At 42.3% G+C, this 25,352-nt stretch overlaps 1 protein-coding gene across 4 annotated transcripts in view; it reads right to left on the bottom strand.

The window, feature by feature from the left end:
- LOC110260230 (uncharacterized) overlaps positions 1 to 25,352 on the bottom strand; it is a 229,119-nt gene that overhangs the window by 57,931 nt on the left and 145,836 nt on the right. The window contains exon 8 of one of the 4 annotated variants that reach the window (XM_085021773.1): positions 4,734 to 4,950. The exons of the other annotated variants lie outside the window; for them this stretch is intronic. Within the exon in view, the coding sequence (XP_084877899.1) occupies positions 4,781 to 4,950 (170 nt within the window). The 3' untranslated portion in view covers positions 4,734 to 4,780. The remainder of the gene's footprint in view (positions 1 to 4,733; positions 4,951 to 25,352) is intronic. 4 annotated transcript variants of the gene reach the window in all.

The following is a 25,352-nucleotide window of genomic DNA, read 5'->3' as shown; positions in this document are numbered from 1 at the left end:
TGTTCCACTGAGGGGTGAGGAAACTGGAGAATTTATCCACCAACTTCAGTCATCCTAGTTGGGGTCACTCCTGCGGCATTAAAACCTTGGCACTCCCAGCTTGCCACACATATGAACTGAACACCCTCCCAACACCAAAGACCACCCCCAGGAAGGAACACACTGGAATCTATCAGTGTGCAGGCATCTCCAGTGTATTATGGGACAGGCATATGGGATCCCCACAGGGTCTACTGTGCTGTTATAAAAATTCTCCGAACTTGATCTCAATTAATCCACACTACCATTCAGCCATTGTTGTTCATGTTGCCCGCTATCTCTGTTTTACATAAGAAGGAACTGAGGCTCAGAGAGGTTAAGTAACTTCCCCAGAGTCACACAGCAGACAAAGGTCAGCCTAATTCCAACTTTATCTCAACTGCCTCTAAGAGGCCCAGAGAGGGTAAGTGACTTGCCTAGAACCACCCAATAAACATCCACACCACAATTAGATATAAAACATCCTCACTTCTGGCTGTCACCATTGTTTCTTCCAGCCCTCTCTCACGGAGCTCTATGCCTTGCAAATGCAAAGCCTAATGAACAGCTTAACCAAAAACATTCGCAGGTTTTTTGACTCAGACAATACATGCTGTAAGTCAAAACACGTGTCATCTGTACTCTACATTAAGAATCTCCCCAACTGGGGATGCTCTTTCTACCCCCAACTGTGTGCAAACAGCCCAGAAGGAATCCCCTCAGAATCAGAATGTACCTAGGGGTCATAGAAAAGAAGGGGCAGGAAACACATAGACTTGGCCAAGGGCAGCTCCATCGAGGGCCTCACTTTTCCTGGAATTCTACTTAAGAGCCATAGCTCTGGCTCAACACCAGGGACAAGAAACCTAAACAGAACCACTGAGCAGCAACCTGAGTCAGGGATGAATGTTTACTAGAAGGAAGCTCAACCCTAGAGAGGGACTCTCATGGAGGTGGCGAAGGGCAGACGAGGGAAGCCCCTTCAACAGGAAGATGGATGGGCAGTTGTAAATCAAACCTATCAACAAAGATGGAAAAGAACTAACAATTTTAAGCCATGACTAAGCCTTCAATCCCTCACCCCACCCTGAAAGACCTCTTATTACACCCATCATAAAGGTGAGAGTCTAATGATCGGTCATTGAAACCAGGTCACAAGCTAATAAGATCAGAGTCTAGAATTGATCCCTCCCAAGTGGGCCAGACTCCAAAAACCATTCCATTATACCTCACCGTCCCCGCCAGGCACTTAATGAGCACCTACAGTATATTAGATCACACAGGCTGCGGGGATCACTGCCTGCAGATGGGACAGTACCTTGCTGAGTGTTGTTCTCTGTCCACGTCCTGTGCCTAGCCCAAGCAAACTCTGTCCATCGTGGCCCAAGACGTCACACACAGAAGGAAATGCATGTAACCATCACTGGAATGGTGGCAACAAATGGCCATATGGGTTTCCAGGGACAAGAAGTCTTTGGGAGACTTTCAGAGGAAGATAGATTTGGAAGGAGGTCTAGGAATTGCCATAGTGAGGACAGGGGAGGTCCAGGTAGAGGGACAGAGACCCAGGCCTCGGGGTGGGCACAACAGAGTCAGGAGACAGCAGGTGGACCATCTGGCTAAGTTTGTGGTTTGTACAAAAGAAAAATGGGAGAGAAGTGTAGAAAGGTTGGCTATAATCATACGTACCCTCGAATGTCAGGTTACAGATGTTGGAAGGTTCAGGAAATAATAACAACTAACATCTAGTAATGTCTTCCTATGTGCCAGACACTGTACTCACAATTTACAGCAGGATTTCTCAACCTTGGCACTTTTGACATTTGGGGCCAGATGATTCTTTGTTGTGGAGGCGTTCTGTGCAGTGTAAGAAGTTCAGCAGCATCCTGGGCGTCTACCCACTGGATGTCTGTAGCACCCTCCCATCCCACAGCTGTGATGACCAAAAGTGTCTCCTGACATTGCCAGATGCCCCCTTGGAGGCAAAAGCACTCCCAGTTGAGAGCCACTGCTCTATGTATATTAAGTTACTTACTTTTTACAACTCCGTAAGGTAGTTACTATCATTAGCATATTTTACAGGTGAGGAACCCGAGACACAGAGATGTTATGTAACACCGTCAGGTTCACTGTTTTGTAAGAGGCAGAGTAAAGACATACAGCCAGGACAGAATGATTCAAAGCCCATGACTTTCCTCACCCATGCTTCATTTAACATGTTGAAAGATTAAATTTTAAAAATGCAAAATGTGGTAAGCGTTGTGCTTGCAATTACATAGAAATTTCTATGAAGATACATGACAACCAATAATACCATGAAAAACATTATAGTAATAACATGAGGTTAAATCAGAGGGGTGAAATTACAGGAGCTTAATTTTTTCTTTAATAATGTCATATTTTTTAAATATAAGTTGGAGAGGTTGATGGATTCAAGCATTAACTCTAACCTTATTTCTCCATCCATTTTCAAGAATAATTGGCTGAAGTCGTTTCATTCTCACTTAGATTGAGTTCAAGTATTCTCCACCAGGAAGAGCTTGAACCAGAGTTCAGTACATAATAAGCGCTCTGCAACTGAGAGCTATTATTGTTATATTTTAACAGACCAAGAAACTAACATAGGACTTCCCCTGGTGGCTCAGCGGTTAACTAACCCAACTAGCATGCATGAGGACCCTGGTTCGATCTCTGGCCTCGCTCAATGGGTTAAGGAACCATCATTGCCATGAGCTGTAGTGAAGTCGCAGACGCGGCTCGGATCCCGCATTGCTGTAGCTGCGGTGTAGGCCTGCGGCTACAGCTGATTAGACCCCTAGCCTGGGAACCTCCATATGCTGTGGGTGTGGCCCCCAAAAAACAGACAGACAGAAACTAAAGTAATTAGGACTCAAACTTCTGTCTTGCTGTAAAACATATGTTCCTTCCGCCATTTTGTCACCTAAACGATTTACCCACCAGGTAAGTGTGAGCAAGGGAATCAGTGGCCAAAGCAAAGGATGAGACCCAAGACAGCTGGTTTCAGGGCCCACCTGCACCCCATAGACTGAACCAAATGGAACAGCGCTGGGTCCGCGAGACTCTGATCCCTTGTACTTTGCTGCCCTCTGCTGGTCAAAGACTCTGCTGTTGGCAATGCGCGTGTGAGTGGGGGCGGGGAAGGAGAGAGAACCAGAGGGTCGCCGCAATTAAATCTCCCCAACACCTAGGCCCCGGCCCTAGTCTATTTTTTACAGAGAGGAACAGGAATGGCAGGGATTCAAAAGCTGAGCAGAACAAAACTTTAAGGGGAGAATATTTTTTTAAAGGAAAAAATAAAACCTTTTTTCAGACGCTTCTACCAGCTAGGAGATCTCTGGGGCATTGTCACATCCGTTTCCTTCATTTAGCCCAGTTTGTGCTGGCAGTGGAGTGGACAAAAAGGCAGTGGTCTGGGAGGCAAATAAAGAGCTGGAGGTCGCTGGAGGCAGAAAGAGGAAGCATCATGGCACCAGCGCGCGCGCACACGTATTCTGACATGCTCGGAAATGGGTTCATTTCGTTTTTGGAAATCCCTGCGTTCTGGGTATGCAAATGTAACGTTTCTGGTTGACGTTTCACATCAGGGAGGTGTTAGATGGTCTGTGAATAAGGCCACTGGAGCATCAGAATGGAAGAGTTCTACTGAAAGTCGACCTGGGCACATAGAATATTTTATTTAACCCCATAAAGTCGGAATTATCATCCCCATTCTGCAAAGTTCTGAGAAGAACTTGTCCGCAGTCAGGTGGCGGGTGGCCAGGGGGCGCTTCCCTCCAGGATCGGTCTTCCTCGCTCAGGCCCTTGTACCCCGCCGAGGTGCGGGCCCTCTGGGAGTGCACAGCGCCCCCGACTGACCGGCCACAGCAGAGGAGGTGGGGGGTGGTTGCCCCACCCACACTCTCAGCGGCCCAAACCACCTCTTTCAGCCCTTCAGAGGCAGCCTTTGGTGCTGCCCATCAAGGGAAAGAAAAGAGCACAGCTTGGAAAGTGAAAAGCCGGACGCTAAAGACGAAATCAGCTTAGCTTTCCTGGGGTGACTCGGTTGTTCTGAATCATCCAATGAAAAAAGCATTTTGCCATCTGGTAATTACCTTGGGGCTGCAGTGTCAAGCCCCTCTCCTTCATCCTGCCCTCCTTAGGAAAACACGGCCCCTGGGTGGTCCAGATGGCCAGAGGCCCCTGCACAATGAACAGAGGCTGCTGATACACGTGTGACCTCTCTGGCCACAGGAAGTTCTCCCATGCAAAACTACATTCAACCAGATTTTCCTTGCCACCAGCGGCTGGTTAGGGAGTCACGGCTTCTGGGAGGAGAGCATTGGACGACCTCAGGACCTCTTCTGCACCACCTCCCCGTCTCCTTTTTATTAAAGAGCCCAAATGCCTGCCATGGCTGCATCTGCTCCCACTGTGTGTGCCACCACAGAGGCCCTCGGAGGCCCTCACCAGAGAAAGAAAGAATGTTGATACAGGCATGACAGGGTCACTATGCTGTAGAGCAGAAATTGACTCAACACTGTAAATCAACTATACCCCAATTTAAAAATTAATTTAAAAAAAAAAAAGACTCTGATAAGAGACTTGCTTCTCTCTCAAGTTGTTTCTACCCTTCTTTCACTCTTTCTGATCCCAGATAGGAGCTGTCGGTAGAAACACCCTCACATTTAGACCCAACTCAGGGGTCTTGGACTCACCTCTGCATGGGTCAGAGAGTCCCTACCAGCCCTCCGCAGAGGACAAATCAGTCGCAAAGGTCAGAATGCGCCTCTGAGTAAGCGGGAGTGATCGCCCGGGTTCTGCAAACCACAGCGCAGCTGGAAGTTCTAAGAGGCTCCTGGGAAGTCCCAGGCTGCCTCCTGCTGACCGCTTTGTCCCAAACGTCTTCCCAATCACACCAAGAATTGAGAGATGCTATAACAGAACGAGAGGTGGAATCCAACGGTATTTAAGGTCGGGGTACATATTGCAGTAAACATGACCTGGACCTAACCTCTCTGAGCCTTCTTTTCATCAGGCTAAGGATGATCAAAGGGATGCTTTAAAAATGAAATGATTTTCCTGGTTAGCAGAGTAATTCCTGGAACCTGTGAACATGTTAGATTACACGGCAAAGGGGGAATTACGGCTGCAGGTGGAACTGTAGGGATGTTAGTTATCCTGGATGATCTGGATGAGCCCAGTGCGATCACTCTTTAGACCAAGGGAGGCCGGAGAACAAAATCTAAGAAAGAATGGTCAGAGACATGGGGTGGCTGGCTTTAGAGATTAAGGAAGGCAGACCGTGTTTAAAAGGCAGTTGCTAGAAATTAGAAAAGGTAAGGGAATGAATTCTCCCTAAGAGTCTCCAGAAAGGAATGCAGCCCTGCTGATACTTTGATTTCAGTCTTCTCAGACCTGTGTCTGACTTCTAGCCTACAGAACCGTGAGATAATAAATTTGTGTTGTTTTATGAAAAAGATAAATAACTCTTTAAAAGGCGTATCTTGGAGTTCCCTCTGTAGCTCAGTGGCCTAATGACCTGCCTAGTCTCTGTGGCACTGCTGGATCAATCCCCAGACCAGTGCAGTGGGTTAAGGAGCTGGTGTTGCTGCAGCTGTGCTCAGCATTTGATTCCTGGCCCCCGAACTTCCACACGCTATGGGTGTGACCGAAAAATAAATAAATAAATAAATACATAAATAAATGGGGTCTCATGATGATTAAACCCACTGATAAATTTGCCTGACCTATAATAAGTGTTTAATAAAGTTTTATTACATAAATGTTAATATTGGTTTTATTATTAGTTTACATTATTGATATACAGTGATATTAACATTACAGAGGTCAAAGCAGTATTCATGTGTGTCTTTGCATTGATCATGTATGATAGATATTCACAACCTCAGCCCTTTGACATATGGGACTAGATGATCCCTTGTTGGGCCAGGGGTGTCCTGTGCATTGCAGGATGTGCAGTAGCACCCCTAGGCTCCACTCACCAGATGCCAGCAGTGCCTTTCCTCCAATGGCTACAAACGAAAATATCTGCAGACATCACCTGATGTCTCCTGGGGGCAAGAGCACCCCTGGTTAAGAACCACAGACTATCATATCCTGCGTTGGTGACTTCTTAACTTCAGCTTTCTTGAGTGGCAAAGGGGGAAAAATTTTTCATTTATCATTCAAAGATGACATGCTTCAAATGTTGGCTCTCTTTAGTCTCACCATACTGCAGCCTCTGCACATTTACAGATGAAGAAACTGAGCCTCCCAAGCCTGCTTCATTGCAGAGGTGACTAGAACTGGGTGTGATGCAAACCAGGGAAAGAAAGAACGGGATTATTCACAAGCCCAAAAGCTGGAACAAAGGCAACAGCAAGAGTCACAGGAAATAAACAAGAGAGTGGAATGAGTGCTACAAAACCAAAAGAGACCCAGGGGGCAAATGAGGTGCTTTAATTTAGGGGAAGGGGTCTGCAGGTTCTGTCCAGATGCTCAGTTAGAGAAGCAAATACCCAGCCGTGAGGTTCCATCACGTGGTTCTAACCTGAAACAGAAGAGACACAGCCTCACCCCACAGAAAGGACCTTGCAGGGTCTGCAAAGGTGAAATGATCAGATAGAGAAAAAAAAAAAAAAAAAAAAACAGGTTGGAACCAAGCAGAGATGTCAGGTGAATGCTCCCATCAAATCCAAGAGAGATCTCGATCTAAGCTGGGTACCACTGGTTCACCTGCGTGCATGTACTTTTCACCCTGAAATCTGCCCGCTGGAATAAAGCAGGTTCTAAACACTGACCTATTCACTGAGACTGTTATTATTGGGTGACTCATCATGCAGGAAAGAGAGGGAAGAGGAAGAAACGGACCAGTGTGACCATCTAAGGAGGAGAAAGCCCTGCTCCCTGAGCTCAGGGGAGATGAAAACATCTTGCATCATGTATCTTGAGTGCTAAGTGGGGCCACCTGTGTGACTGCCCCATGCAGGGCAGAGATCGTGGGAATGAAGAAGAAATACTTTGGGGGCCTTCTCCGAAATTGACTAGCTAAGCAACTCTGCAGGCCATTGGTATTCTCCTCTGAGCTGCAATTTCCTTATTTATCTGAGTCAGGTAGGAGCACCTACCTTGAGTTGCTTGTTGTGAGGTGTCAAAGAGAATTGCATGAAAGGTAACCTCCACATCTACCTCAAGAGAAGAAAAGAGAGTCTTGGGGCTTTCCTCCATCACTAAAGCATTGAGACTGGATTTCAAGAAGCTAGCACCTGGATTCCCCATCTATGGCAGAAGCAACTGAGCAACCCTTCTATCTGATGTCAACCCTCACTCACAGATTCTCCTCTTACTGTGTCCTGATTCTGAGAAGTCCCTGTGGCCTGCTGGTTTATTGGAAATCTACTTTCCCAGAACAGTTCTTGAGGAAAATTTGATATCAAAGGAAGAAATAAAACCCAATTCTAATCCAGAGCTCTCTACTATCATGCCTTGAGAATCCACTCCAGTCCAATTCTAGTTTCTCCACTCTCACCACCCACTTCCTTACCAATGATTCAGACACACAAGACCTTCCACAAATTGTAACATTTGAAACAGGTGAGCAATGGAGCCCTACTGTACAGCACAGGGAACTGTATTGGGTCACTTTGCTGTACAACAGAAATTGAAGAAACATTGTAAATCAACTATACTTTAATTTAAAAAAAAAAAAAAAAAGCTGCCACCAGCCTTGCCAGTATGTAAATTTAGGGACAGAAAAGAAAGACCAGTCCCCCACTGGCTATGTTCTCAAGGGCAGTGTTCGGAAGAATATGGTGCATCTGGTTAAGTGTGGCCCCCTTCCATCTCTGAGCCCAGGAGGGACATTTCATCCATATGTTTCTCATTCATCCGAATGGAAATAAAACACTGCTAAGCAGTGCAAGGCCAAGATGGGTTTGCATGCTATATCATTTATTAATTTTGTTTTTGCTCCAGAAGCAGTAAATTATATTTTCCTGAGAGCAGACGATCTCAACCCTCAAAATATTTACCCTTGAGCCAAGCATAGAACCTCCACACAGTACCATGGTTGGATCATGCAAAAAACATACATTAGCCCTGGAAGAGAAGGGATTCTCTATTAAATAGTTTGAAAAAAAACATATCTAATAACTATAGTGTACCCATCCACTAGAATATATCTTCCTTTTTTGTGTGAAAGCCCCATCTTTTGGAATAAAGTGTTGCTCTGTAAAAAGCATATTTTACAAGCATGTAAAAAATAATAATAGAGTAGAATTTTACAGTTGGAGAAAGAAATGGGTTTCCATATTGCAAAGTACAGAATATAAAATATAAAATGTGACAATATCCTCTGGATTGTCAGGAGTGTACAGAAGATGCCATGATTCTTAAGCAGACAGGGGAATTATATCAGGGTTGTTGTGATATAATTATGTTCTTGTGCTTGTGTTCATCAAAAGAGGGGTTGAAATTTGCAAAACACTAGGGAATAGTGCCTTATGTATTCCTCCAGAAATTTTAAATGTTTTATACCAATGCATTTGTTTCTTGCTTCTTAGTGTCACAGTTAAGTATTGTTCTAAAGTTCTAACCTTTTATTAACTAGTCAGTTTAAAGGTTTTCTAAGAAAACATCATATAATATCACTTATATGTGGAATCCTAAAAAAAAGGAATACAAATGAACTTATTTTCAGAACAGAAAGAGACTCACAGACTTTGAAAACAAACCTATGGTTACCAAAGGGAACAGGTGGAGGGGAAGGATGGACTAGGGGTTTGGGACGACATATGCACACTGTGCTATGGAATGATTGGTCAGTTGGGACCAGCTGTATGGCACAGGGAACTCTACCCAATATTCTGTGATAATCTGTCTGGAAAAATAATGAAGAAGAATGGATGTGTGTCTATGTATAACTGAATCACTTTGTTGTACAGCAGAAATTAGCACAACATTGTAAATCAACTCTACTTCAATAAAATTTTAAAAAATGAAAAAATAAGTCTTTACATCTACCTTCACCATTTTCATTAGTCTGATATCAAATGAGACCTTTAGTCTCTCCTTAGATAGCAATTCTTATTGCTTTCTTTAAACTTCCAGGAGTTCCCTTGTGGTGCTGCAGGTTAAGGATGCAGCATTGCCACCACTGAGGCTTGGGTCACTGCTGTGACGTGGGTTCCATCCCTGACCCGGGAACTTCCATAGGCCACAGGCATGGCCAAAAAATAAAAATACATAAATAAAAATAAATTTAAAATAATAAAAGTAAAGTTACAGGTTAGTAAAAGAAAAAGCGGGAGCTTTGGAGCCAATGAGAAGGATTCAAGCTCACTTTGACCACTTCCTAGTTGGACAAGGCGTTCAGTCTTCTGACACCTCTTGCTACATCTGTCAAATCTCACCGCCCTCTATCTTGCTCCCAGTGCCAGAGATTTGTTCATCTTCCTAACACCTTTAAAAATGGAGCTCCAAGGAGTTGCTGTTGCAGCTCAGCAGGTTAAGGACCCGACGTTGTCTCTGTGAGGATGTGGGTTCAATCTCTGGCCTTGCTCAGTGGGTTAAGGTTCTGGTGTGGCTGTGGCTGTGGCGTAGGTCACAGCTGCAGCTCTGATCCAACCCCTGACCCAGGAACATCCATATGCCATGGGCGTGGCCAAGTAAAAAAAAAAATGGAGTTCTCCAAAAAAAGAAGAAGATTAACCTGAAAATATGTAAAACCAAAGGTTGAGCAGAGCCCCAGTAGACTCAGGAAATGAAAGTCAAAGGTCTCCACCTTTACATGGTCTCTCCTGATGGCACTCAGGTTACCACTGCCAGGAAGGGACAGAAAATTATACAGCGGAGTGGTGGACACAATAACACCTCCTCCCACAAAGATGTCTATGACCTAATCCCCAGAACTTGTAATCTGTTACCTCACATGGCAAAAGGGAATTTGAAGGTATGATTAATTAAGGACCTTGAGCGAAGGAGAACATCTTGGATTGGCAAGTGGGACCAAGATAATCGCAAAGGTCTTGATAAGTGAATGAATGAAGGATGCAGGAAAGTCTGAGAAAGATGTGAGGATACACTGCTACCAGCTTTGAAAATGGGGGGGGGGGGAGTGGTTTAACAAGGAAGACAGGTGGCCTCTAGAAGGTGGAAAAGACAAGAAAATAGATTCTGCCTTAGAATCTCTGGAAGGCACCTAGCCTTGTCCACACCTTGACTTTAGCCCCATATGAGTTATTTTGGATTTTGACCTCCAGAACTGTAAGAGAATATATTTGGGTTGTTTTAAGTCACTAAGTACGTGGCAATGGGTTACAGCAGCAACAGGAGGAGTTGGCGCTTGAAAGCTTTGTGCTGGGTGGCCAAGCCATACTCTGTCTTCATTCACCAGCACTCCAGGGGTACCCCAGAGAGCAGGGCAGCCTGAGAGGGGTCTGTCCTTAAGAGAAAAGCTTTTGGAGAGGGAATTGCATGCTCTTCATAATTTAACTTCCTCTCTATATAAATTCTCTATTGCTGCATAAAAATGACCCCAAAACAAGCTTAAAGCAATGCACATTTATTATCACAGTTTCTGTGGGTCAGGTCTCTGGGCACAGCTTAGATGGATCATCTGCTTCAAGGTCTCTCACAAGCTGCAGTGAAAGGTGTCAGCTGGGTGCAGGCATCTCAGAGTTCAACCAGGAAGGATCTGTTCGCAAACTCACTCAGTGATTGCTGGCAGGATTCAGTTCCTAGGAGACTTTGAAACTGAGGGTCTCAGCTCCTTGCTGGCTATTGGCCAGAGGCAGCTCTCAGTTTCTCATCAGGTGGGCTTCCCCCAAATGGCAGCCTGCTTCATTAAAGCAAGCCAGAGCCAGTCTGCTGGCAAAACAGAAGTCACAGCCTTCTGTAATCTAATCATGGAAGTAACATTCCATCACCTCAAGTGTATTTTATTCATTATAAGTGAATCAACAGGTCCACCAGTGTTTGAGGGACTTGAGGAAGGGGATTACACAAGAGCCTGGATACTCGAAGGCAAGGGTCTTTTGGGACCATCTCAGAGTCTGCCTACTACACTCTATTTCCAGGCAAGCCAGCCAGTCTGCACTTCCCAACTCCCCTGTGGCAGCCATCTGACTGAGTTCTAGCCAGGAGAACATGAACAGAGTGATGTTTATCCTTTCTAGTCCTTTCTCCTTCTTCCAGCAGGATGCGTACAGGCACAGTGAGCTTGGAAATGGTATGCTGACAATGGCTGAGCCAAGAGATGGAAGATGCCTTCTGAATCAGAAGTTGAACAAGAGAAGAAGGTACTCATTGATCAGGAACACTATTTTGGACCTAAAATCAGCAGAAAGTCACTTCTGTCATCTTTGAGCTGTTATAAACTTGGTCATCATTGCTACTAGTTTAATCTCCTCTAACATCCCCAGAAGGCTATGGAGTAGAAAACACCAAAAGGATTAAGAGCCAGCAGTATGTGAAAGAGCAGAGAAAAAGAGAGACAGAGAGGAAGAGACAGAGAGACTCACATGGTTGAGAAGAGGTAACCTCCCTCTGTGATAAACACATACAATCCACATACATCCTTTATCCAAAATTGAGGTTAAAATCTATCCCCGCCCCCCAAAATGAAATGCTTGATTGTTTATTTATTGTGGAAAATGATGATAGGCAGTGATTCTACCTAAAGCAAGACCGAGAGGGGGAAAAAAAAAAAAAACATGCAGACAAAGCAAGAAATTGAAGACAAAGAGAAGTAAGAAAGTCACAAAAATTATGAAAACCCCAGACTGCCACTGGCCATTGGGTGGGGTTTCGATCAACTTCAACTAAATCTCCAAGGGGCAACATAGGCCTAAGCAATATCTGGGCTTAAAGTAGCAAAGCCTAAATATAGGGAAAGGGAAAAGTTCAAGGACCCAGGTTAATTCTAGAAACACATACATATATGGCCTTCTGTACTTAAGAAATAAGCAACATGGCAATAGAGCTTGACCATGATTGATGACTCCGTAATTGCTGCTACTGAAAAATTTAGTGAATGGGTCCATCATGAATAATCACAGTTTGGTAAAGAAAGAATCCCAGTGAAAGAGCTCATTCCAGGAAAATGCCCTCAAGAATATGCCACCTGCTGACTGACTCCAGCCCATCTTTTTATTCGTGGTAGCAATCATTTTGAACAGCATAAAACCTGAGTACATCACTCACCATCTTACAATTTCTAGCAAGTAAAAATGTTCACGCTACATTGTAACTCTTGCTTTCACCTAAATTGTTACCTCATGACTTCTGAAAGATCCTCAAACTGAAAAGGACCACACCACTGAAACTATCAGATCTAACCAACAGACTGCCCAAGGTGACTTCAGAAGACGAATTTCAAATGTGTTTCAGCAAGCACTGCTGGATGGGGAGGGGCACTGTGTAGCCTCTGAAGGGAAGGCCTTAGAAGGAGATTAATCACGCAAGTGTTTACAGTTCAATCAAATGGATTTATTCCATCAATCATCAAACTATTGTTCATCACACTTATTATAGGAAGGAGCTTATGAAAGGCAGGAAGAGTTGCTCATTTGAGTGGGAAACAACAGATTCAAAGCAGAGTTCATCTGACTTTAGAAAGGGTGGTTCCCAAAGGCCCAGCCAGGAACCATATGTTGGTGTTGGCATGTATGCTGTCTAATCTTTCTGTGCATTCTCTGTTTTACCCAGAGACTAAAAATGGAAATAGATATGCTGGAGATAGAGATAAGAGAGAGATGGAGACAGAAACAGAGAGACCTATCCATGATAAGGAAGATGGACATTTGTGGAGAAGGGTACAGTTAGAGCAAGAGGACAGGGAGACATCACTGTTACCAGTCTCACAAAAAGTTTCACTAAAATGATTAGATTTAAAATCATTTTCATACCACCTAGTTACAAATTATCATCACCCAGTTTACTTTCATGGTCTGTTCCTCTTCTACTACCTCCTGCTTTACAAGTTTTTTCTGCTTCTTTAGCCAGGACAGAACAGTCTTCTGTCTTATCTACCTTCCTCCACCTTCTCCACCCTGTCTACTACACCCTCCATCCACAAAACTCAACTGCGACAAGGCAAGGAATTCCCTTTATCTTCAGGCATTGTCTGATATAACATTGATTGTCAGTCATAGCTATTTGTTTGTAACATATGTCCTTCCTCTTTTCCTTTGTCTTAATGTCAGATTTCAGTTCCATTGAACATAAAAGTACAAACATCTTCTATTTGATGCTTCAAATCCATTTAGAAAAGTTGATCGGTTGAATGACTAAGTTTCTCCAAAAAGCCATGGTCCTTGGAGTATCTTCTTCAGCCATCACCATAGTGGATTTCTTGGTGTGTTTCTTCCATTTGGTCTTAAAAGTGTTAGGTATCTGTTGTCTTCCTTCCTATATCTCATGTATTTCTTTAAAGAGCCATGGTACCAAGGTCCAGACAGCTGTGTGATGCTCCTGATGCAGCCACAAATGTTCTTTCCATGCTAAGGGCCTTAATGCAATAACAATTGCATCCAGTATTTATGGAATATTTACTGTGAGTCAGGTTTTGGGTTAATCACTATACAAATTACTTTATCTAATCCTTATTGTGACCCCTTGAAGTACACACTATAATTATTACCCTACTCTAAAGATGAAGAAACCAAGGAATATTGAGGTCAGGTAAATTTTACAAGGTCTTAAAGCTAATGAGTGATGGAGCCAGGACCTGAAGCCTGCTGAGCCCCAGAACCCATGCTCTTAGCCACCACATGTGACCATAAAGGAGCAGTCAAAATAAGCTTCCCTATGAACCTCTCTTCTCCCCAGACCAGTTAGCTCCTCCATCACTTGTCACTTCAGTGAATGAGACTGTAACATTTCATTTACCCAATGGCCTTGTATTTTCTCCTCTACCTCTCACCCCATCCAAACCTAGTGATTCTGATATCTGAGCTTCACCCATTTGCTCCAGAACCTTCTTAATGGTCCAGTAGGTTATTTTTTTAAATTTTTTACCACTGGCTATTTAAAACTATATCATATGGGACAGTTAAGCATAGACGTTTTGTATTATGTGAATACCAGTCTCAGTTGTTTGAAACTTTCATCTATCAGGTCCCACTGGACAATAATGATTTCTCCCTCCTCCCTTCATATCCCTCCCACTCCAGAACATCAGTGTTTGCAGTGGAAAGTCATGGCCAGGCCTGCTGTCCTCAAAACTCGAGGAGGCCCAAAAGTATAGCAAGAACAAGGTACAAAGTGCAGAGCCTTGTCGTTATGTAACTGTGGTATAGCAAGAAATTGTAAACCTAGAACCCTAGAACATCAGGTCCAGGTAGAGTGGCTGGCCTGTGCCAACCTTCTCCCTGTCTTCTTTTTTTTTTTTTTTTGGCTTTTTAGGGCTGCCCCCATGGCATATGGGGGTACCCAGGCTAGGGGCTGAATCAGAGCTGTAGCCTCTGGCCTACACCACAGCTCACAGAAACAGAATCCTTAACCCACAGAGCGAGGTGAGGGATTGAACATGCATCCTCATGGATGCTAGTCAGATTCATTTCCACTGAGCCACGATGGGAACTCCCCCTTGTCCCTGTCTTTAAAGAATGAAATAAGTGAAGTGGTTCTGGGATTCTCTGCCCTGACTGAGTCCTTCACTCTGAGGAATGTAGGAGGTCCCCAGAAGCTGCTCTCCTTAACCATCACATGCCCCAGATCTTACATCCTTCCAACCCTTAGTCTGCTGTTCAGGTGGTAAAATGAAGTGAAAGAAACCCAGCCAAGGAGTTTGTCCATTGTGGCTCAGTGGAAATGAACCCAACTAGTATCCATGAGAACATGGGTTTGATCCCAGGCCTCAGTGGGTTAAAGGATCCAGTGTTGCCCTGAGCTGTGCTGTAGGTCACAGATGTGGCTTGGATCTGGCATTGCTGTGAATGTGGTGTAAGCCAGCAGCTGTAGCTCCAATTCAACCCCTAGCCTGGGAACTTCCACATGCTACAGATGCAGCCCTAAAAATAGCAGAAAGAGAGAGAGAGAGAGGAAGGAAGGAAGGAAGGAAGGAAGGAAGGAAGGAAGGAAGGAAGGAAGGAAAGAAGGAAGGGAGGGAGGGAGGAGAAACCCAGCCAAGTCTGGTCATTGTTTTCGTCTGTACTCAAACCCAGGCCAGCCTTCATGATCTAGACTCCAACGCTTACACATCTACACTTTTGTCAATGCTTCTGCAAACATATTTGTACACATGTAGTATTTTTTCGCTAATTAAAATGGGATCACGTTGAATAATAACTCCTGTTTTGTAAATATGCACTTGGGGCTCACTTAAAGGTAATTATACTAAATTTCCCATCCCCGGTTGGACTTATGTCATATTTGGACAGATATTACAAACTGGATCACTCAGTCCTCCAGCCCTCTAGAAGCCACCTTCCCCTGTACTCAGAGTTAAGGCCTTGTTTCCCAAACCCCCCTGCAATTAGGACTCCCCACAGGATCCAGCTTCTCCCAAGCAAACACACCCCCATGAGATGTTAAGTGTAGAAAAGGCCATCAAGAAGCAGAGTGACACAGCTCTTCTGACACACACATTAAGAGAGACCTGTTTTCCTGTGGCCACTCTTGTGGGGGTCTTGGTGTCTACTGCTTAGCTGTGTAGTAGCAACTGTGGTACAGAGGGTTCTATAGGGTAGTCTGTACACTCTTCAAAAATTCCTTACTATCTGCCACTCTCCACCACAAAGTTCTGCATTAGCTTTCTTGGTCTAGTCAGTCATATCAAACTTGACCTTTTCACGTAAAATGCATTCTGGAGCCTGTGGGTCTGGGAGTGCTCCTTTGCTGGGACCTCAGCTCTGCAAGCCACCATCTCGCTAAAGACATGAGACACATAAAGAAAAGTTGAAAATTGGATTCCCTTTAACTCAAAGCACCTACGAATTAAGTGTGCTGAAGTGCAGATTCGTGAAAGAAAAATAGTGGCCACCTGCACACCACTCATTATTCATTTATTCAAAAATATTTAATGAGTGACTACAGTAGGTCAGTGGGTACAATTCCTCCTCCTGAGGCCCTCATAGTTGACAGAGACTTTCAAGAAAATAGGAAATGTTGAGTAGAAGAAGCAGAGGGCCATGAGTACCCAACCTAGTCTTGGGAGGTCAGAGCAAGTTTTCCCTAAGGAAGGGACACCCATGCTGATACTGATGGCTAAGCAGAGGCCACCACGCAAAAGTGAGGGAGGGCTGGGAAAATCTTTTTTAGGCAGAGGAAACAGCGGGTGCAAAGGCCTTGAGGTGACAGGGTCAAGAGAATGACTCACTCGTTGTTCAATTCAAACTGCCCAGAGTATGACAGGGGTGTTGTATGAAGGCCAAAGCCGAAGAAGGGTCAAGCACGGTCCAGATTACAGAATTTTTTTGGCACACTTGGTTTAAATTTCGTCTATTTCAATGTGAATGAATTTTTTGGCAGAGTTTCTCTTGGTATGGGGAGAGCAAGTAGAAGCTAAAGACCAAATAGGAGAACAAGCTAAAGGATGACAGACCCTTGAAGCCAGAGACAGAAGAAGATGAAAACTCCAAGAAGGTCTTTTGGGAGGCAGCTTTGACACCCATACATGTTTACACAAGGCTGGTCCCAGACTCTGAGGAGAGGACGTGGGATCTAGAATATGTGTACATTTTAAGAGGAGCCAGAATTATCCTCATGGCTTCCGAGATCTGCTATGTGATGCTGCTTTAGGAGAGTGGGGGATCCAGTAACTGCTCCCTTTGCAGAGCCTGCCCAATGCAGGACAGAGGGCAGGATCTGGGAGAGCAGGAAGAATACATCTTCTCAGCAGGAATTGCTGGTGCTGTCTCCCAGACCCTCTCCAGGCCCCTGCTGGCTGCAGCCTGTCTAAGTGACTCGTTAAGGGAAAAGAAGGTCTCATCAGAGCTCCGAGAAAGAAAAACCCAACACGGGGTGCTGAGTGGGAGAATTTATGGCTCATCAACTCTCTGTTCTCTATTGAGATAAATGTCCCCACCACGGCTCACGCAAAGGCCTGGTCCACACCACCGGATTGAAAGTGATGTAAAATTAAAAAGCCCTTTTTCAAAGATCTCATTCCAGAAAGCCAAAGCCAAGTAAAATACGCAGTGACTTCCAAGATGAATGCCTCTCTGGCAAGCTTCTCCACTCTCCAGCTGTAGGCTGGAGTTTCTTGTCTCAGTGCATTAATTGACTTTTAAATTCAAACTTTATTGTTTCTTGTACAGAAGAATTTGTTTCTCCCAAATTTAAGAGAAAAAGTTTAAAAATCCCTCACGTACGGAATGCAGTAACAACTTTGGATCTGACAAGTTCTAAAATCAAAAGAATATTTTCTTTTCACCTCTGGCAGTTCCAGGGCCAGGCTGGATTCCTCAGCTAGAGTATAAATCCAGCACGTCACACTTGCAGGAAGGCCGCCTTTGGGTTTGATTTCCAGCTCTGTTGCTTCCTAATTTTGTGCTCTTAGAAACTCATTCACCTTTCTGCATCTTGATTTCCTTGACTTTAATGGAGATGATAATAATCCCTCCTAATGTAGTACTTACAAGGCTTAAACAAACAAAGCTCCGTTGGTGCCAAGTGCAGGACTCAGCTCACCAAGAGAGCTCCACACATGAGGCTCACTGCCCAGTGGACCGGCCACCCCTCTGCCATGGGAAAAACCAGCTGACAAAGGCAGATGCGAGAACCTACAAGGTCACAGTTTCCATGGATTCTGATTCCTCTTGACTCATTGGTCTTTGGAGGTGCCCTATCCCTCCGCTGGTGCTCAAAGAAAAGCAAATAGACAGAAAGCAAATGGGAGTTCTACCAATCAATAGATACCACTCATTGCTTACTGCATGTCTTAGCTCAGGCTGCTATATATCAAAATACCTTCAATAGGTGCCTTAAACAACAGACATTTTTTTTCTCACAGTCCTAGAGGCTGGGAAGTCCAAGATCAAGGTGCCTCACATGGTCTTTCATGAAGGCCCTCTTCCTGGCCCTCTTGCTATAGTCTCACATGGGAAATAGGAAACTCAGGTGTCTCTTTCTCTTCTAAAAAGGATAATTCTATCATGGGGGCTCTACTGTTGTGACCTCATCTAAACATAATTACTTACTTCCCAATGGCCCCACCTCCTAATACCATCACATTGGGGATTAGGGCTTCAACATGCAAATTTTTTTGCGGGTGGGGGGGACATTCAATTCATGATACCATATATGAATGTATTCATTCACTGTCTTAAACAAATCCCAAGTTCATTTGCAAAGGTCATTGAAGTTAACACAAGAAGCAGCAGCACAGAGCCCTGCCTTGTGGCTGCCCACCTGAGCCCCTTCTCCATCCCTCCCTCAGAGAGATACCCTAGCAGAGAGTCAGAGGGAATTGCAAATGCATTCATGAGATTCATGTTTTATTGCCTTCTTATCCTATGTCAGCTCAACCCTGGGTAGTTATCCTGATATAAATTTTACATCCTCCCCTGCACTCCCTCCAAATGTTGGCAAAAGGATGACAAAAGTTCCTGGGGCAAAATCAGAGAGAGAGCCAGAGTGGGTTGTGAGGCTGAGCTCATGGTATTAGGGTTCACGGGCTTTGGCACAGTAAACAAGAACCCTTGGGTTGAGTCTTTCTCATCCAAAAACCGTGGTTATAAAGAAAATAGGACAGTGCCTGGCTTGATACCTGGCACATGATAGGAACTCAATAAATGTTTTAAACTAAACTGAATCACAAATGGTTTCCAAATGAGTCCTATTGAAATATACGTACATGTACGTACACACACACATGCACAGTCCCAGCATATCATTTAAAAGGAATTTGGTGCTAATAATGTTTCAGTGTGGATGGAGCTTGAACACATTTTGCTGAGTGAAAGAAGCCAAACACAAAACACTGCATATTGCATGATTCCATTTAAGTGAAATATCCAGAATAGGTAAATCCATAGAGACAAAAATGTAGTTTGGTGGTTGCCAGGGGCTGGGATGAGGTTTAGGAATGAGAAGTGCCTGCTTAATGGATACAGGTCTCCCTTGGAGCAATGAAAATGTTTTGGAACTAGACAGCGATGGTGGCTACATAATATTGTGAATGTACTAAATGCCACTTATCTGTACAATTTAAAATGACTAATTTTCTATTATGTGACTTTCACCTCAACTGAAAAATAAAAGTCTTCAGCCTATGTTTTTAAGACCTGCAGTAAGTGTTCCTGGTTCCTTTCCTCCTTTCCATTCCCTAATCAGCTCCTACCCATCTGCATATCTGCCTAATCCCTACACAGGAAAAATAAACAATTGCTCTTATTTGGGGCAGATCAGGTTTTGAGCACCTGAAGCTTATAAAAACTGGGGATCCAATCTAAGAAAAAGAATGCAAAATTATTATACCAAATCAAGTACAAAAATAAAAATTTCATTTACATGAGACAAAAAATTACATTAAGTGTAAATTTTAAAAAGCTAATACTACAGATTGCACAAAACCCACCAAAAAGAAAGCCTGCTCTCCTTTATTAATTAATTGCCTGGCATGCATCTCTAATGTTTTTTCTAGATTTTTTAGCTTTGGTCACACTATTTTCTATTACCTATACAAGGAATAGAAATATAATTCAGTCTTCATCTAATGCTGACTGAAAACTGCACTTCTGTTGACAGTTTTAAAAAGTCCCTTTCAATAGACGCAGAAAAAGCATTTGACAAAATTCAACATCCATTCATGATCAAGACCCTCGCCAAAGTGGGTATAGAGGGAACATTCCTGAATATAATCAAAGCCATTTATGATAAACCCACAGCAAATATAATCCTCAATGGGGAAAAACTGAAAGCCTTCTCACTCAAATCTGGAACAAGACAGGGATGCCCACTCTCACCACTGCTCTTCAACATAGTTTTGGAAGTCTTAGCCACAGCAATTAGACAAACAAAAGAAATAAAAGGCATCCATATAGGAAGAGAAGAGATCAAACTGTCACTGTATGCAGATGACATGATACTATACATAGAAAACCCTAAGGACTCAACCCCAAAACTCCTTGAACTGATTAATAAATTCAGCAAAGTGGCAGGATATAAGATTAACATTCAGAAGTCAGTTGCATTTCTGTATACCAGCAATGAAACATTAGAAAAGGAATACAAAAATATGATACCTTTTAAAATTGTACCTCACAAAATCAAATACCTCGGAATACACCTGACCAAAGAGGTAAAGGACCTATATGCCAAGAACTATAAAACTTTAATCAAAGAAATCAAAGAAGATGTAAAGAAATGGAAAGATATTCCATGTTCCTGGATTGGAAAAATCAATATTGTGAAAATGGTCATACTACCCAAAGCAATCTACAGATTCAATGCAATCCCTATTAAATTACCCATGACATTTTTCACAGAACTAGAACAAACAATCCAAACATTTATATGGAACCACAAAAGACCCAGAATTGCCAAAGCAATCCTGAGAAACAAAAACCAAGCAGGAGGCATAACTCTCCCAGACTTCAAGAAATACTACAAAGCTAAAGTCGTCAAAACAGTGTGGTACTGGTATCAAAACAGACAGACAGACCAATGGAACAGAATAGAGAATCTGGAAATAAACCCTGACACCTATGGTCAATTAATCTTTGACAAGGGAGGCAAGAACATAAAATGGGAAAAAGAAAGTCTATTCAGCAAGCATTGCTGGGAAACCTGGACAGCTGCATGCAAAGCAATGAAACTAGAACACACCCTCACACCATGCACAAAAATAAACTCCAAATGGCTGAAAGACTTAAATATACGACAGGACACCATCAAACTCCTAGAAGAAAACATAGGCAAAACACTCTCTGACATCAACATCATGAATATTTTCTCAGGCCAGTCTCCCAAAGCAATAGAAACTAGAGCAAAAATAAACCCATGGGACCTCATCAAACTGAAAAGCTTTTGCACAGCAAAGGAAACCAAAAAGAAAACAAAAAGACAACTTACAGAATGGGAGAATAGAGTTTCAAATGATGCAACTGACAAGGGCTTAATCTCTAGAATATATAAGCAACTTATACAACTCAACAGCAAAAAAGCCAATCAATCAATGGAAAAATGGGCAAAAGACCTGAATAGACATTTCTCCAAAGAAGATATACAGATGGCCAGCAAACACATGAAAAAATGCTCAACATCGCTGATTATAAGAGAAATGCAAATCAAAACTACCATGAGATACCACCTCACACCAGTCAGAATGGCCATCATTCATAAATCCACAAATAACAAGTGCTGGAGGGGCTGTGGAGAAAAGGGAACCCTCCTGCACTGCTGGTGGGAATGTAAACTGGTACAGCCACTATGGAGAACAGTTTGGAGATACCTTAGAAATCTATACATAGAACTTCCATATGACCCTGCAATCCCACTCTTGGGCATCTATCCGGACAAAGCTCTACTTAAAAGAGACACATGCACCCGCATGTTCATTGCAGCACTATTCACAATAGCCAGGACGTGGAAACAACCCAAATGTCCATCGACAGATGATTGGATTCGGAAGATGTGGTATATATACACAATGGAATACTACTCAGCCATAAAAAAGGATGACATAATGCCATTTGCAGCAACATGGATGGAACTAGAGAATCTCATACTGAGTGAAATGAGCCAGAAAGACAAAGACAAATACCATATGATATCACTTATAACTGGAATCTAATATCCAGCACAAATGAACATCTCCTCAGAAAAGAAAATCATGGACTTGGAGAAGAGACTTGTGGCTGCCTGATGGGAGGGGGAGGGAGTGGGAGGGATCGGGAGCTTGGGCTTATCAGACACAACCTAGAATAGATTTACAAGGAGATCCTGCTGAATAGCATTGAGAACTTTGTCTAGATACTCATGTTGCAACAGAAGAAAGGGTGGGGGAAAAAACTGTAATTGCAATGTATACATGTAAGGATAACCTGACCCCCTTGCTGTACAGTGGGAAAATAAAATAAAAAAAAAGTCCCTTTCATTACTTTGCTGTACAGTGGCAATTGACAGAACACTGTAAATCAATTATAATGGAAAAAATAAAAATCATAAAATAAAAAAAGGAAAATAAAAATAAAAAGTTCCTTTCAGCCAACTCAATATCAATAATATTATACAAATATTAGCATTGTGAAAAAATGTGAGGACACCTCTGTTAAGTGTTTTTTTTGTTTGTTTGTTTGTTTGTTTGTTTTGTCTTTTTAGGGCCACACCCACAGTATATGGAGGTTTCCAGGCTAGGGGTCAAATTGGAGCTGTAGGCACTGGCCTACACCACAGCCACAGCAATGCCAGATCAGAGCTGTGTCTGTGACCTACACCAGAGTTCACAGAAATGTGGGATCCTTAACCCACTGAGGGAGGCCAGGGATCAAACCTCCATCCTCATGGATGCTAGTCAAATTCGTTTCCTCTGAGCCACGACAGGAATTCCTGTTGAGTGTATTTTATACATGAGTTGTAAGATTTCAAGCTTTTAATATGTCTCATGTAGTGGCTAAACTGAAATACACACCTTCTGTGCCAGAACCCTAGGACAAATTTAATTATGAAATGACCTCCATCCCTGAGTTTTGGGTCAGGACACCTGGGAGTCAGCCCAGTTGGATAGGAGTATTCCTGGAAACCATCTCAAGTATAGGACAGCCAGTAAAAACAAAACCATGCACAGAAGTGACTGAAAGCTACATAAATACATCCCATGAAGCTTGGGCCAAATGTAAGGCCAACTCATTTTCCCCTAAGCTGAATCCCAAGAATGCCTGAGGCCCCTCAAGCAAGGTTCTACGAAGCAGACAAATGACAGAAGGGGGATCAGAGTGAAAAAACGACAATGGTCTTAATCTACCTGGGCTTAAATACCCCTTAATTTTGCAAATTTTATAAGAACAAGTAGCAAGTGAACATCTCAAAGACCCCTCCAGGCTTTGGCAGATGAGAATTTAGAAACATCCTTCGTTATCTTTACTGTAAACCCACCCCTTATTAACATGTAACGTCTCATCTTTTCTTTTCACTGTTGGGCATATATCCAGACAAAATGTTCATTCAAAAACATACATGCACATTGCAGCATCATTCACAACTGCCAAGACATGGAAACAACCTAAATGTCCATCAACAGCTAAATGGATTAAAAGGATGTGGTACATATATGCAATTGAATACTACACAACCATAAAAAGAACAAAATAATGCCATTTGCAGCAACATGGATGCAACTAGAGATTCTCATACTAAGTAAAGTAAATCAGAAAGAGAAAGACATATACCATATGATATCACTTATATGTGGAATCTAAAATATGGCACAAATGAACCTATCTATAGAACAGAAACAGATTCATAGACATAGAGAACAGACTTGTAGTTACCAAGGGAGAGTGGGGAGGAGGTGGGATGGACTGGGAGTTTAGGGTTGGGAGATGCAAACTATTACATTTAGAATGGATAAGCAGTGAGGTCCTGCTGTACAGCACAGGGAACATCCAATCTCTTGGCGAAGAACATGATGGAAGATAGTATGAGAAAAAGAATATATATATATATATGACTGAGTCACTATGTACAGCAGAAATTGACACAACACTGTAAATCAACTATTTTCTAATAAAAAAATTTTTAAAAGTAAATTCCAGTTTTTAATGCACATAGAAGTTTAAAACTCAAGGAGTACTAAAGTTTATTACAAAAATAGCATAATTTGTCTTGCTCCTACCCCACCCCCAATTCCTGCCTATTTATAGACCCCCACTTTCAATTCTTAGAGTTACTTTTTCTGGTATATATGTCTATGTTTCAAAATAATAGGCTCACTCTGCTACTTCTGGAATTATCCACTTTAGATATTACCCATTTTCTTTCTATTGTTGGAAATAAAATTCCATTTTTTTCACCAATAACCCATCCTATTTATTCCTCCTCTCACCATCCCCTCTGCATCCAAGAACTCCTCACCAGACTTGGAATTGAAGCTACTTTTTCTTGCTTACAAGGCCCTCCTTGATCTAACTCCAGCCTTCCTCTCAGGCCTCTCCCCTTGCCCACCACCACCCAGCCACATTTGCCCGCCTTTCCTTTCCTTTCCTCAGAAACACTAAACTTGTTCCTGCCTTGTGGCATCTGCTTATTAACTTTCTCCCTGAGCCTATATCTGGTGCCCAGTCCTAAACATTTGTTTTCCTGCACTTTGCAATATTCGCTTGTGCATTCTTCCCTTTCACTCTCTTGTCTTTCTTATTTTTTTATTTTGAATTTTTATTTTTATTTTTTTTACAGAATAAAATACATATATTTAAACACAATTACATTCACACAGATTATTACATCATGAATCTTAAGAAAGAGATTAAGTGACTCCCTCTGGAGAAGTGGAATGGAAAATATGCTGAGACAAATAAGAAATTTATTCTATACTTTATCCCATTTTGTATGGCTTTCATCTTTACTATTAGTATTATCTATTACATTTCAATTTTTCTTTAAAAATTAGCATTTTATATATATATATTAAAACTGTGTATATTATGCAACTAAAATTTATAAAGAAGAAAGCCTTATATACCATTAAATATTTTATGTGGCATAATAAAAAGAATAACTTAACTGGTAAGAATAACAAAAATAATACACCCTCTGAAAATAAGTAAAATATAAAATGCATAAATTGGTTAAAAAACAATGTAACTATATAAATATGTCCTCACAATTTGTTACATCTAATTGGTTCTTCAATATAGGCATTCCACCATTCTAGATGATGTGATAAACAAGACATTATAGACCTTACATTGTACCATGGAAAGAAATGGTTATTAATAATACAATTGTAGAGCTGTATTATTTAATGGTACCATTGCATTATTTAATTATAATTATCATAAATTCTTTGATGGAGAGGAAATCAGAATCAGATCTAAGAAGACTTCATCATTCCAAGAATGATGTCAAATGACCCCCTTCATGGTGGATTATGCACTTATTTACTATGAGATATATTTCTTCTCCAGAGATTCCTTGTTTGTGTATCAATTGTAGATTTTTGGCTTGCAGTTATTCTGAAGTTTTGATATGAGTCTATATATATATATATATATATATATATGAGATTGTTTTAAGTTTTTGTTCTCTTAATTGCAAGTTCACCTCCAGTGTCCTGCATTTGTACCCACCTCTTCTCATGATTTCCAATTTTGGTGGTATAATTGTGCATGGATGATTTCGTATCTTTACTGGTAAGCCTTGTCATTTGTGGAATTGTTGTTTCCTGTTGCTGT

Source organism: Sus scrofa, chromosome 4, assembly GCF_054392235.1.
Source record: "Sus scrofa isolate SSC_HxYL_T2T_F1_AM1 chromosome 4, Sscrofa_HxYL_maternal_Yorkshire_Landrace_v2.0, whole genome shotgun sequence".
NCBI lineage: Eukaryota > Metazoa > Chordata > Mammalia > Artiodactyla > Suidae > Sus > Sus scrofa.
The sequence above is the reverse complement of the archived record's forward strand: the minus strand, read 5'-3'. Positions and strand labels throughout refer to the sequence as shown.